Source organism: Capra hircus, chromosome 9 (assembly GCF_001704415.2).
Source record: "Capra hircus breed San Clemente chromosome 9, ASM170441v1, whole genome shotgun sequence".
Classification (NCBI taxonomy): domain Eukaryota; kingdom Metazoa; phylum Chordata; class Mammalia; order Artiodactyla; family Bovidae; genus Capra; species Capra hircus.
Genome location: NC_030816.1, coordinates 20,482,359 through 20,495,577, shown reverse-complemented (window position 1 = coordinate 20,495,577; position 13,219 = coordinate 20,482,359). Strand labels below are relative to the sequence as shown.

The 13,219-nt window shown below is 41.2% G+C and overlaps 1 protein-coding gene across 1 annotated transcript in view; it reads left to right on the top strand.

Annotated features, from left to right (window-relative positions):
* The window catches only part of DCBLD1 (discoidin, CUB and LCCL domain containing 1), a 75,276-nt gene that overhangs the window by 46,747 nt on the left and 15,310 nt on the right, over positions 1–13,219 (top strand). The window contains exon 5 of the mRNA XM_018053023.1: positions 3,289–3,361. Coding sequence (XP_017908512.1) covers positions 3,289–3,361 — 73 coding nt within the window. The remainder of the gene's footprint in view (positions 1–3,288; positions 3,362–13,219) is intronic.

Genomic DNA, 13,219 nt, shown 5'->3' with positions numbered 1-13,219 from the left:
CAAAAGTCAAGCTCAGGGATCCATGGTACTATCCATCTAACATTCTAATAAATGAGATTCTTTTATATGCAGAATCAACCCTACTGTTTACTAATATGAAGTCTAGTGCAGAAAAGACGAAACAAAAATGACCAATAATTACATGTTGCCCTTAAAGTTGCTGTTCATCCAGTGTGGACACTCACCAGCATTTTCTTTCCAGCCATCTGTGTATAGCCCCGGTGGTGCCGAGGCCTTCGGGTTAGAGATAGGAATATGCTCAGCCCCACAGTGTGATATTATGGTGCCAGGTCATCTAAGCTGTGGCCCAGCTGATTTGTAGTGTTTTGTTAAAGATGAGGTATGATGACTAGTACAGAGCCATAATCCTTCATCTCTCATGAAATGTAGAAAATGTAGAAAGTTGGAAAAGTCAAATAATTTTTGTAATTCATTTGGTGGCAGCACCTGGTTAATGTGACCGTAGATTCATCTGACAGCAAAATTGGACTAAATTAGACATGAGGCTGTTTTATCTTTATCCTTTTGGCCCAATACAACTATCTATGTATTTGGTAGAGATACCGAAGTTCTGATTAATATTTGCAGACCTCAGTAGGGTTTTATATCATATACACTGTTAGCGCTGTTTTACTTTTCCAAAATCCTTCAAATTCTGAGTTCTGCAATATATCTGGCTCTAAGGGCTAGGATAAGGAACTGTAAGCCTGTAATAGGATTTCCGTTATTTCTGTTTCTTAATTCCTTGATTATTGCTGCAGTGCTGGATTCCATTAGGTCAGTGGGGAAGAATTATAAACCATGTACTTGGTTAGTTTTGATAATTAGGTGTTGTCACACATCTGACTTGCTAAGTCTGCAGGAAGAAATTGAGAGGAAATGATATAAAAGCTGCTGCTATTTTGAAATCTGTTTGGGCTGGTGCATTCTTCTTGAGCAAACCAAACAAACATTATTGTAATATGGTATATATAGCAACAAGGGCTTATGGCATTCATCTTCAAAGCTGTCAGTGTTCACGTAATGTTTTGAGTTTCCTTTCGTGTGTTTTTTAGATGAATAGTTGTCTTTCATAGCCTATTGATATGTTGATGCTGGAAGGAACTACAGAAGAGGAAACTGAATTTAAAGGGGATTATATGCAATACTCGGGGTCACACAGCTAGTTAGGTAGTAACAGAGCCCAGGTCACCACAGCCTAAGCCCCTTCAACCAGACCATATGCCATGACATGCTTCTGGAAAGTTTCTTGAAAAATGACTCTTGCTGCTGCTGCTGCTGCTGCTGCTGCTGCGTCACTTCAGTCGTGTCCGACTCTGTGTGACCCCGTAGACGGAAGCCCACCAGATTCCCCCGTCCCTGGGATTTTCCAGGCAAGAACACTGGAGTGGGTTGCCATTTCCTTCTCCAATGCATGAAAGTGAAAAGTGAAAGGGAAGTCACTCAGTCACGTCTGACTCTTAGCGATCCCATGGACTGCAGCCTACCAGGCTCCTCCATCCATGGAATTTTCCAGGCAAGAGTACTGGAGTGGGGTGCCAGTGGAATCCTAATTGTAAATGTACCTATTTTAGTCACTCATAGAAACAGAGTAGCTGCCAGGGACTGGGGTTAGGGGAAATAGGGAAAGGCTAATAAAAGGGTATATAAACTTACAGCTATAAAGATGAATAAGGTCTGAGGATCTAATGTATAACATGGTGACCTTAGCTGATAACACCACATTGTATAATTGAAATTTGCTAAGAGAGTAGAGGGACCGTCTTAGTGGCTCAGTGGTGAAGAATCCGCCTGCCATTACGGGAGACACGGGTTCTGTCCCTGAGTTGGGAAGACGCCCTGAAGAAGGAAGTGGCAACCCTCTCCAGTATTCTTGCCTGGGAAGTCCCATGGACAGAGGCGCCTGGCGGGCTACAGTCCATGGGGCTGCAAAGAGTCGGATATGACTGAGTGACTTAGCAGCAGCAAGAGTGATGGGGGTGGTTTAGTCACTAAGTTGTGTCCGACTCTGTGGCCCCTCTGGCCAGAGTCCTGCCAGGCTTCTCTGTCCATGGGATTCTCCAGGCTAGAATACTGGAATGGGTTGCCATTTCCTGCACTTAAATGTTCCCACCACAAAAATATATATGTACGTGTGTGTGTATACGAGATGATTGCTGTGTTTTATTAGATGGGAACAATTCTTTCACAATGTATATACATATCAAATCATCATGATGTACGCTGTAAATATTTTACAATTTTATTTGTCAACTATACCCCAATAAAGTTGAAAAAATACACCTTTTTTTCTGATTGCAAAAATAATTTGTAATTAATGTAGACCATTACTATACATTTAACTTGACTGGTTCAAATTGAGTTGTGCTATAAATAGAAAACATACTGCAGATGTTGAAGATTTATTTTTTCAAAAGACTAAAAATATCTTAATAATTTTTCTGTTCGTTACATGTGGAAATGATAAATTTTGAATATATTGGATTAAGTAGAATGTATTAATAGTATGTTTGTCTCTTTAGACTTTTTAAATGTGGCTACTAGAATATTTAAATTTACATGTTTGGCTTCCATTCTATTCTAACTGGATAGTGCTAGTAGAGTGAATCCAAATTTACAGTTACCGATACTGAAAGTGAGGGGAATCCAGAGAGATTCGTCCTTGTTTTCTTTTTATCCATAGAAAACAAAGTTGTTATTTAAACATTTTTTTAATAAAAACAAGATTATACTATATATACAGTGTTTATAAACTTTATCTTTTTCCTTAAAAACATTTTTTCTTGGACATTTTCAAATCAATTAAGATGCTTTAGGGAAGCTCATTGTTTCATAGAGTTTATAATGAATTCTGATATGAAACAAATAGTTGCTGTGTAAAACTTGCCCTCAGATTAATAGATTAATCTGTGTGTGTGTGTGTGTGTGTTCGTCGCTCAGTTGTGCCTAACTCTTTGAAACCCTGTGTCCTGTAGCCCACCAGGTCCTCTGTTCATGGAATGATCTTGGCAAGAATACTGGAGTGGGTTGTCATTTTCTTCTCCAAGGGATCATCCCAACCCAGGGATCGAACCCATGTCTCCTTCATTGCAGGCAGATTCTTTACCATCTGACTCACCAGGGAAGCCCTTAGATTAACCTGTGTTTTCACAAATCAAGTTTCTGATTTGTCATTAGAGGAAGATGTTCCTGCATGTTGCATGGAGAGAAAAAACTTTTAAGTATAATTTAATACTTTTTAATTTAAGTAAACCTTAATAAAATATATACTCTATTTTTTTTTTTCAGCAAGTTCTGCCCAGCTGGTTGTAGAGACATACCAGGAGATATTTCTGGGAATGTGGTGGATGGCTATAGAGACGTAAGTAATTGAGGGTAATTTTACGGCAGGGAAGACATTAAAAAGTTAGTGCTTGTTGCTCTGCCTAAATTCTTTACAAAGTAAAGTCAAATAAGATGTAAAACTTTGTAGATAGATACACAGTTCTCTTTTCTGAGAATAAATGAAATAATAAGTATAAAAATCAAGGTTTTTCATGCATTCCTATTTTTAGCATTTCCAATTAAGCATACTATAAATGAAATGGTAAACAAAAGCCTTTATTATAACTTAAGAGTATAATTCCATCCGATTTTCGTAAGAGATCATCCTTTTGTTATAATTTATTTATTGATTTAACTACTCCAAGTACTTCAGGTAATACAGCCAAGGACATGAACATTTTACAGCACAGAATAGTCACATTGTATCTGGGACCAATGAAGCCATTTGCTCTGCTCTTTTATATTATTCCCCTCCCTCCTTGCACCCCAGTTTCTTAGGCCTATTGAAATTGGGTGATATACGTTGTTCCCAGAAAAATATAAACTCACCAGAAATCCTTTTTCTTAAGTATATGTCTTACATTCAGATTCACAATTCTTCATCTCTTACTATTCACAGATTTCTATCCTGGAAATCTGATACCTGATTTTTTTAAAAATTTACATTACTATTTCAAATGGTTGGGTTTATAGCTTATGGGAAGGGGCTTGAGTTATTAGAAATATGAAAATCTGTATAGTGATGGGAATGTCCTAAGATTTACTGACACGTCTTTATGCACAGGGAAGGAGTACGTGTTCTAGGAGCTTGATCATTTATCTCCTACAGGAGGAGGGAAGATGGGCTTTAATTTTGCTTTCAGCACCTCCTGCTTCTGGAAGCAGCAAGTCTGTGATTTTGCTCGTTGTTTCCCTTTTCATGTGTTTTCTTTCTTTACAAGATTGACACAGAATGTTTACTTGGCTTAGAAACTGAATCTTAAAATGATTTATACTACCTCAGTTCGAAAATTACTTGGCACAGGCTGAAATACTAAATGACTTTAGGAAGTAAACCAAAAGACATAAAAAAGTTGAGGTATAGTTTTCACTTCCTAGCCATGTATAGTTTTAATTTATTATTTTCCTGTCCTGTGTAAGAAACTTAAGAATTCCATGCAGCAAGAGAAATAGCGTTGTTTCTTTCTTACGTTAGCTGTTTACCTTGCCTCCTCTGGACAGAGCTCTCCTTTTCAGAGTAACAGGTAAATGGTTTCCTGGGTGGTAGTGACCTGGAAATGCTGGCAAACAGGTTTCCCATTTGACACACTAGCTGGTTTTATACCATTTGCTCTCAGTATGATTTTATCTGGGAGGAAAATTTGTATTTTGAAAACACATCTCTTCAAAGAAGTCAGACTAGTGTCTCTTTTTTGTATATGTTGATATTGTGGGTATATTAGATATCTGTTGTCACATAACTGTTACCAAAACTTGGAAGCTTGAAGCGCATGTATTGCCTCTCATGTCCTGTGGTCAGGAGTTTGAGCATGCACTGCTGAGTTCTCTGCTTCAGGGACACTCACTCACCAGGTTGTATCCAAGGTGACACAAGGGTGTCACTGGGGCTGCAGTTTCATCTGAGGCTCCACTAGGAAAATATTTGCTTCTAAGCTCACATGGTGTTGGTAGCATTCAGTTACTGATGGACTGCTGGACAGAGGACCTCAATTTCTTCTTGGTTGGAAGCTGTTCTCAGCTTCTTACCATGTGGACTGTTCCAACACGGCTACTTGCTTTTTTCCCCCTCCTGATAATTTTCTTTCCATCTCCAGTGTACCATCTTTATTTATTTTTTAATTTTATTGATGTATGTTGCTGCTACTGCTGCTAAGTCGCTTCAGTCGTGTCCGACTCTCTGCGACCCCAGAGACAGCAGCCCACCAGGCTCCCCCGTCCCCGGGATTCTCCAGGCAAGAACACTGGAGTGGGGTGCCATTTCCTTCCTCAATGCATGAAAGTGAAAAGTGAAAGTGACGTCGCTCAGTCGTGTATGACTCTTAGCGACCCCATGGACTGCAGCGCACCAGGCTCCTCCGTCCATGGGATTCTCCAGGCAAGAGCACTGGAGTGGGGTGCCATTGCCTTCTCCGGTATAGACGTATAGTTAATATATAATTATATGGGCTTCCCTGGTGGCCCAGACATACTTCATTCAGTGTGACAGTCTCTAGGTCCATCCATATGAAAAGAAATTAGTATAGACGATCTTATTTACAAAGCATAAATAGAGGCACAGACATAGAGAACAGATGTATGGACAACCAAGGGGGGAGTGGTGGTGAAGGGAGGAACTGGGAAATAGGATTGATATATACACTACTGATACTATGTATAAAATAGACAGGGCTCCCTGGTGGCTCAGATGGCAAAGAATCTGCCTGTCGTGCAGGAGACCTGGGTTCGATCCCTGGGTTGCGAAGATCCCGTGGAGAAAGAAATGGTAACCCACTCCAGTGTTCTAGCCTGGAGAATTCCATGGACAGAGGAGTCTGGCGGGCTAATAGTCCGTGGGGTCGAAAAGAGCTGGACATGACTGAGTGACTAACACAACACAGTACATACAGTGGATAACTGATGAGAACCTACTGTATACAGCACAGGAACTCCACTCAGGACTCTGGTGACCTAAATGGAAAGGAAATCCAAAACAGAGGGAGGTGTGCGTAGAGCTGATTCACTTTGGTGTGCATAATAGAAACTAATGCAATATTGTAAAGCAACTGACTCCAATAAAAATTAAAAAAAAAAAAGAATTGGTTCATTCTGTGTTGTTTCAAAAGGCAGAAAGAAGATCTGGGAGGCCAATTTCCATAGCATGTAAAGAATAACTGAACAATGTAAAATGAGATAGGGTGTCTCCAGAAACAGTGGGGCCCTAATCACTGACAATGTCAAGTGTGGAGGTTACAGCCTTCATCATGGTGGCCTGGATGTGTGTGGGAAGCTGCTGTGGGGTGGAGAAGGGGACAGTCTGTTAGGAGGTGTCACAGAAAACTTTCAAGATCATTTAGAATCCTAAAGATTCTGTGATTCTGTCTCCTTGGCTGGTGAATTAAGGCATCGTACAGTGTAGGCTCAACATGCCAGATAAGAAATACAGACTTTAAGCTCTGCCTCACCTGGAAACCAGAAATAAAAAGTGCTCAGAACAGTTTTTCTCTTGGCAGCTTCTCCCAAGCCTGCTGACTGTACTATCTGCTTTTAAGAGGAACACATCCCTTAACTAACTTGTTTCAGTAATTCTCCATTCCCCCCAAATATTCAAGAAGTACTGTAAGTTACAGGGAGACAGTGCAAAAAGTGTGTTCCTGATGTAGCAGAGAAAGGGAGAAACCCAGCTGCATACACCCAGAAAAAGCCAGAGGCAAATAAATACATCGTATAGGTGAGTGCTTATCTCTGGCTGATGACAATATAGTGAGTTTATTTTTTCATGTTTTCTAAAATTTATATTACTTTTCTAAGGAAAATGTTATCATGGTAATTATGAAGATTGTAGCGACATTAAAACAATTCATTGAATAGACTGAGGAATACATTTTTATAATTTTGAACATGTGCTTTCCTTATGTTTGGGGTTTTTAAAAATTATTTATTTTTGCCTCTGGTGGGTCTTGGATGAAGTGCCAGGGCTTTCTCTAGTAGCAGTGAGTAGGGGCTGTTCTCTCTAGTTGCAGTGAATGGGCTTCTCATTGTGGGGTCTTTTCTTGTTGCAGAGCATGGGGCTCTAGGTAACAGGCTTCAGGAGTTGTGGACCATGGGCTTAGTTGCCACATGGCATGTGGGATCTTCCCGGACCAGGGATCGAACCTGTGTTTCCTACATTGGCAGGTGGATTCTTTACCACTGAGCCACCAGGGGAGCCGTCTTCATATTAAAGTGAATCTGAAACATTAACTCATATTAAATTTTAATACTTTGTCAATACTTTTTAGTATAAGTTGTTTTTTCCTAAAGGAAGACTTAAGAAAATGCTCCAGTTCTGGGCTGAGTTGATGACTTCTTTGAGTCTTCTCAGGCTGATCTGCTCGGTCATCTGTTGTGGCTCGGGGAACTTGAGAGATATTTGATTCCACCAGCTTCCAAGTTCCTGAGCCTTGTAGGTATTCTCAGCTGTCCATTGCATTCCCTTTCCTGAAGAAATATGTTTAAATATTTTTGTTTAAGGCCATCACTGATTAATATAGGCTTTCCTGTATTTACATTTCAGTGAAGTGTAGGTCCCCAAATAGCGAGAAAACAAAGTATAAATCTGTTGTTCAAAAGGAAAAATTTTTAAAAATCCCAGTTCAGTGAATATGAATTTTTAAAGATCAAGAAGCAACAGTTAGAACCGGACATGGAACAATGGACTGGTTCAAAATTGGGAAAGGAGTATGACAAGGCTGTTCATTTAACAGCTTATTTAACTTACATGCAGAGTGCATGCATGCATGCTAAGTTGCTTCAGTTGTGTCCAGCTTTTTGTGACCCCATGGACTGTAGTCCACCAGGCTCCTCTGTCCCTGGAATTTTCCAGGCAAAAATACTGGATTGCGTTGCCATTTCCTTCTCCAGAGCATCTTTCCAACTCAGGGATCGAACCCGCGTGTCCCGCACCTCCTGCACTGCAGGCAGATTCTTCACCCCTGAACCACTGGGAAAGCCCGATATGCAGAGTACATTTTGGGAAATGCTGGGCTGGATGAATCAGAAGCTGGAATCAAGACTGCCTGGAAAAATATCAACAACCTCAGATATGCAGATGAGACCACTCTAATGGCCAAAAAGTGAAAGGAACTAAAGAGCCTCTTGATAAGGGTGAAAGAGGAGAGTGAAAAAGCTGACTTAAAACTCAACATTAAAAAAACTAAGATCATGGCATCTAGTCCCATCCCTTCATGGCAAATAGAAAAAATGGCAACAGTGACATATTTTGTTTTCTTGGGCTCCAGATCATTATGGATGGTGACTACAGCCTTGAAATTAGAAGACACTTGCTCCTTGGAGGGAAAGCTATAACAAACCTAGACAGCATATTAAAAAGAAGAGACATCACTTTGCCAGCAAACGTCCATATAGTCAAAGCTATGGTTTTTACAGTAGTCAGGTTCAGGTGTGAGAGTTCAACCATAAAGAAGGCTGAGTGCTGAAAAATTGATGCTTTCTAATCATGGTGCTGGAGAACACTCTAGAGAGTCCCTTGGACAGCAAGGAGATCAAACCAGTCAATCTTAAAGGAAATCAATCCTGCATATTCATTGGAAGGTTTGATGCTGAAGTTGAAGTTCCAATACTTTGGCCACTTGCTGCATAGAGTCAACACATTGGAAAAGAACTTGATGCTGGGAAAGACTGAAGGCAGAAGGAGAAGGGAGCGGCAAAGGATGAGATAGTTAGAGAGCATAACCAACTCAGTGGACATGTTTGCACAAACTCCAGGAGACAGTGAAAGACAGGAGAGCCTAGCATGCTGCAATCCATGGGGTCACAGAGTCGGACGTGACTTAGCGACTGAACAACAAGATGAAAAAGCCTCAGCTTTAGAAAACATCAATTTTATTTAAGTTGGTGGAGTGATTTTTTTTTTTAAGGAAATAACTTTCCTTCCTGGAAATAACCCAGGAAAGGGCTTACAATTTTATCATGATATTATGGTAGCCAGATCTGGTGGTTATTCTCTTGGGGATGTATCTATTGTCGTGCCTTTAAAATAATGAAAAAATATTAAACAAATACATGTAATTTAATATGCAATAATATAATGAAATAAATTCCGTAAAAGGGACACATACCATTGGGTACGTCAATGCTAGGGACTGTGGGAAATGAGAATATTTGTTGTCAATGATAACAATAGGTCCCATTGCTTGTTGGCCCATAAAGCTGTCCTCCTTGTCCAAGGAGGCCCTTGGACATGCCAAGTCCACTGAGAGCTCTACACAGGGCAGGGATCCTGGGGTGAAGACCATCCCATCCCCAGGCTGAATTCAGAGGAAGCCAGGTGATCGCAGAGACAGTGGGAATAGCTGCCCAGCTGACCCCTGAATCAATATGCCTTTCATTTTGGGCTGAGAAAGGGAAGCAGCCTTGCATTGACCCTATAATAGTACATAGGGTGCCCTTTAGAATTCTGGACATCACCCAGTCCAACCTTTTCACTGCCCAGGAGAAGCTGGGTCCAGAGAAGTAAGATGACTTCACATCTGGTAGAGTTGGAGGCAGAGACAGGGTGGTACACTAAATTGCTGAATTTACATTCAGGGTGTCCCCATTATAGCTAGTGCCTCTATTTTGTGCCCTAAGAGACTAAAACCATAATCAGTTCAGTCCAGTTCAGTCACTCAGTTGTGTCCGACTCTTTGCGACCCCATGAATCACAGCACACCAGGCCTCCCTGTCCATCACCAACTCCTAGAGTTCACTCAGACTCACCTCCATCGAGTCAGTGATGTCATCCAGCCATCTCATCCTTGGTCGTCCCCTTCTCCTCCTGCCCCCAATCCCTCCCAGCATCAGAGTCTTTTCCAATGAGTCAACTCTTCGCATGAGATGGCCAAAGTACTGGTGTTTCAGCTTCAGCATCATTCCTTCCAAAGAAATCCCAGGGCTGATCTCCTTCAGAATGGACTGGTTGGATCTCCCCACAGTCCAGGGGACTCTCAAGAGTCTTCTCCAACACCACAGTTCAAAAGCATCAATTCTTCCGCACTCAGTTTTCTTCACAGTCCAACTCTCACATCCATACATGACCGCTGGAAAAACCATAGCCTTGACTAGACGGACCTTAGTCGGCAAAGTAATGTCTCTGCTTTTGAATATGCTATCTAGGTTGGTCACAACTTTTCTTCCAAGGAGTAAGCGTGTTTTAATTTCATGGCTGCAGTCACCAACTGCAGTGATTTTGGAGCCCAAAAAAACAAAGTCTGACACTGTTTCCACTGTTTCCCCATCTATTTCCCATGGAGTGATGGGACCAGATGCCATGATCTTTGTTTTCTGAATGTTGAGCTTTAAGCCAACTTTTTCACTCTCCACTTTCACTTTCATCAAGAGGCTTTTTAGTTCCTCTTTACTTTCTGCCATATGGGTGGTATCATCTGCATATCTGAGGTTATTGATATTTCTCCAAGACATCTTAAAAAAATTCATAAAAGATGAAAAGGCAAGTTGCCTTTTTAAAGATTACTATCTTCTAATTCTTTTTTTCTCTGCAAATCAAGAAGGGGGTAGTATCTGCATCTGTTTCAGCATTCTCTTATTTCTTCTCTGTCATGAAATCCTCTCCTTTTTTCACTATGGTAGTAGCCACTGGAATACTGACTCACTTTGCCAAATCTAATCTAGTTCAGGAAATATGAGCTGTCTAAATTAAAGATCACAAAAGTTCTGAATTTTATTGCAACCGCATTTTTGCTGTTGTTCAGTCACTAAGTCCTGTCTGACTCTCTGATCCCAGGGACTGCAGCACACCAGGCTTCCCTGTCCTTCACTATCTCCTGGAGTTTGCTCAATCTCATGTCCACCAAGTCGGTGATGCCATCCAACCATCTCATCTTCTGTCATCCCTTTCTCCTCCTGCCTTCAGTCTTTCCCAGCATCAGAGTCTTTTCCAGAGTCGGCTCTTCTTATCAGGTGGCTAAAGTATTAGAGCTTCAGCTTTAGCATCAATCCTTCCAGTGAATATTCAGGGTTGATTTCCTTTAGGATTGACTGGTTGAATCTCTCTGCAGTCCAAGGACTCTCAAGAGTCTTCTGCACAATTCAAAAGCACCAGTTCTTCAGTGTTCAGCCTTCTTTACGGTCCAGCTCTCACATCCTTACATGACTACTGGAAATACCATAGCTTTGATTATATGGACCTTTGTTGGCAAAGTGCTGTCTCTGCTTTTTAATATGCTGTCTAGGTTTGTCATAGCTTTCCTTCCAAGGAGCGTCTATTTTATGGCTGCAGTCACCATCTGCAGTGATTCTGGAGCCCAAGAAAATAAAATCTGTCACTGTTTCCACTTTTTCCTCCTCTATTTATTATGAAGTGATGGGACCAGATGCCATGATCTTCGTTTTTTTTTTAATGTTGAGTTCTTTTTTTTTTTTTTTTTTACTGTCAACTGTTAGTTTTTTTTGTTTTTTTTTTTAAATTTTAAAATCTTTAATTCTTACATGCGTTCCCAAACATGAACCCCCCTCCCACCTCCCTCCCCACAACATCTCTCTGGGTCATCCCCATGCACCAGCCCCAAGCATGCTGCACCCTGCGTCAGACATGGACTGGCGATTCAATTCTTACATGATAGTATACATGTTAGAATTCCCATTTCTTTCACCCTCATCAAGAGGCTTCACATTAGTTAAAAAATATGGTTGTTCTCATTGGTCCTCCTAGTATTATAACCTAAACCTAAGAAAAACTGTCCACTGCAGTAAGGTAAACAGTGTTGGCATTAACACAAAGAGAAACTCCCAAGTTCAGTTATGAAACACATTTTCATGAGCTGCTTTTTGGCACTAGCCATCACAGAGAAGTGAGGCATTGCTAAAATTTATTCAGGAAAAGATCCTTCTGGATTGCTCAGTCCCGGGCTAATGGCCAGATCACCCTCCCACACCGGCCTGGGCGCCCTGTGAAAAAGTTCCATTTCCTTCTCCCCAGCTGCACTTCCAATCACAGGGCCACCTGCTAATCAGAGGCAGCCAGGTACCTGCTCCAGGTTCATAACCCCAGCCAGCAGCCATGGAGGGCTGAGCCAGCTGTTAGAGCCACTCAAAGGAGATTCAGGAAATGAGAAGGGGGCTGTTGGCCCTGGGTTGCTCTTCATTAGCTCTGAGACCTTCATCCCGTTTTCTTGTCCATGTGGCTGATACTACCATTTTGGTTTTGAAAGTGAAAATTGCTCAGTCATGTCTGATTCTTTGTGACCCCATGGACTATACAGTCCATGGAATTCTCCAGGAATCTCTGGGTTGGGAAGATCCCCTGGAGAAAGGAGTTTTGGTTTTTATGCCTTGTTAAATGTCTAATTTTAAAATGAAACTGTGGTATGGAAGTTTTACCTTCTCAAATGATCCTCAAAATGTGTATTTAGTAAAGCAAATATAAGAAACTGCTCAGTCGTGTCCGACTCTTTGTGACCCCATGGATTATAGCACGCCAGGCTTCCCTGTTCTTCACCATTTCCCAGAGCTTGCTCAAAGTCATATCCTTTGAGTTCGTGATGTCATCCAACCATCTCATCCTCTGTCATCCCCTTCTCCTCCTGCCCTTAATCTTTCCCAGCATCAGGGTCTTTTCAAATGAGTTGGCTCTTCACATCAGGTGGCCAAAGTATTGGTGCTTCAGCATCAATCCTTCCAATGAATATTCAGGGTTGATTTCCTTTAGGATTGACTGGTTTGATCTCCTTGCAGTTCAAGGGACTCTCCAGAGTCTTCTCCAACACCACAGTTCAAAAGCATCAATTATTTGGTGCTCAGCCTTCTTTATGATCCAGCTCTTACATCCATTCATGACTGTTGGAAAAACCATAGCTTTGACTAGATGGACCTTTATCGGCAAAGTAATGTCTCTGCTTTTTAACAAGCTCTAGGTTTGTCATAGCTTTTCTTCCAAGGAGCAAGCATCTTTTAATTTCATGGCTGCAGTCACCAACTGCAGTGATTTTGGAGCCCAAGAAAATAAAGTCTTTCACTGTTTCCATTGTTTCCCTATCTATTTGTCATGAAGTGATGGGACTGGATGCCATGATCTTAGTTTTTTGAATGTTGAGTTTTAAGCCAGCCTTTTCACTCTCCTCTTTCACTTTCATCAAGAGACTCTAGTTCCCCTTCACTTTCTGCCATAAGGGTGGTGTCATCTGCATATCTGAGGTTATTG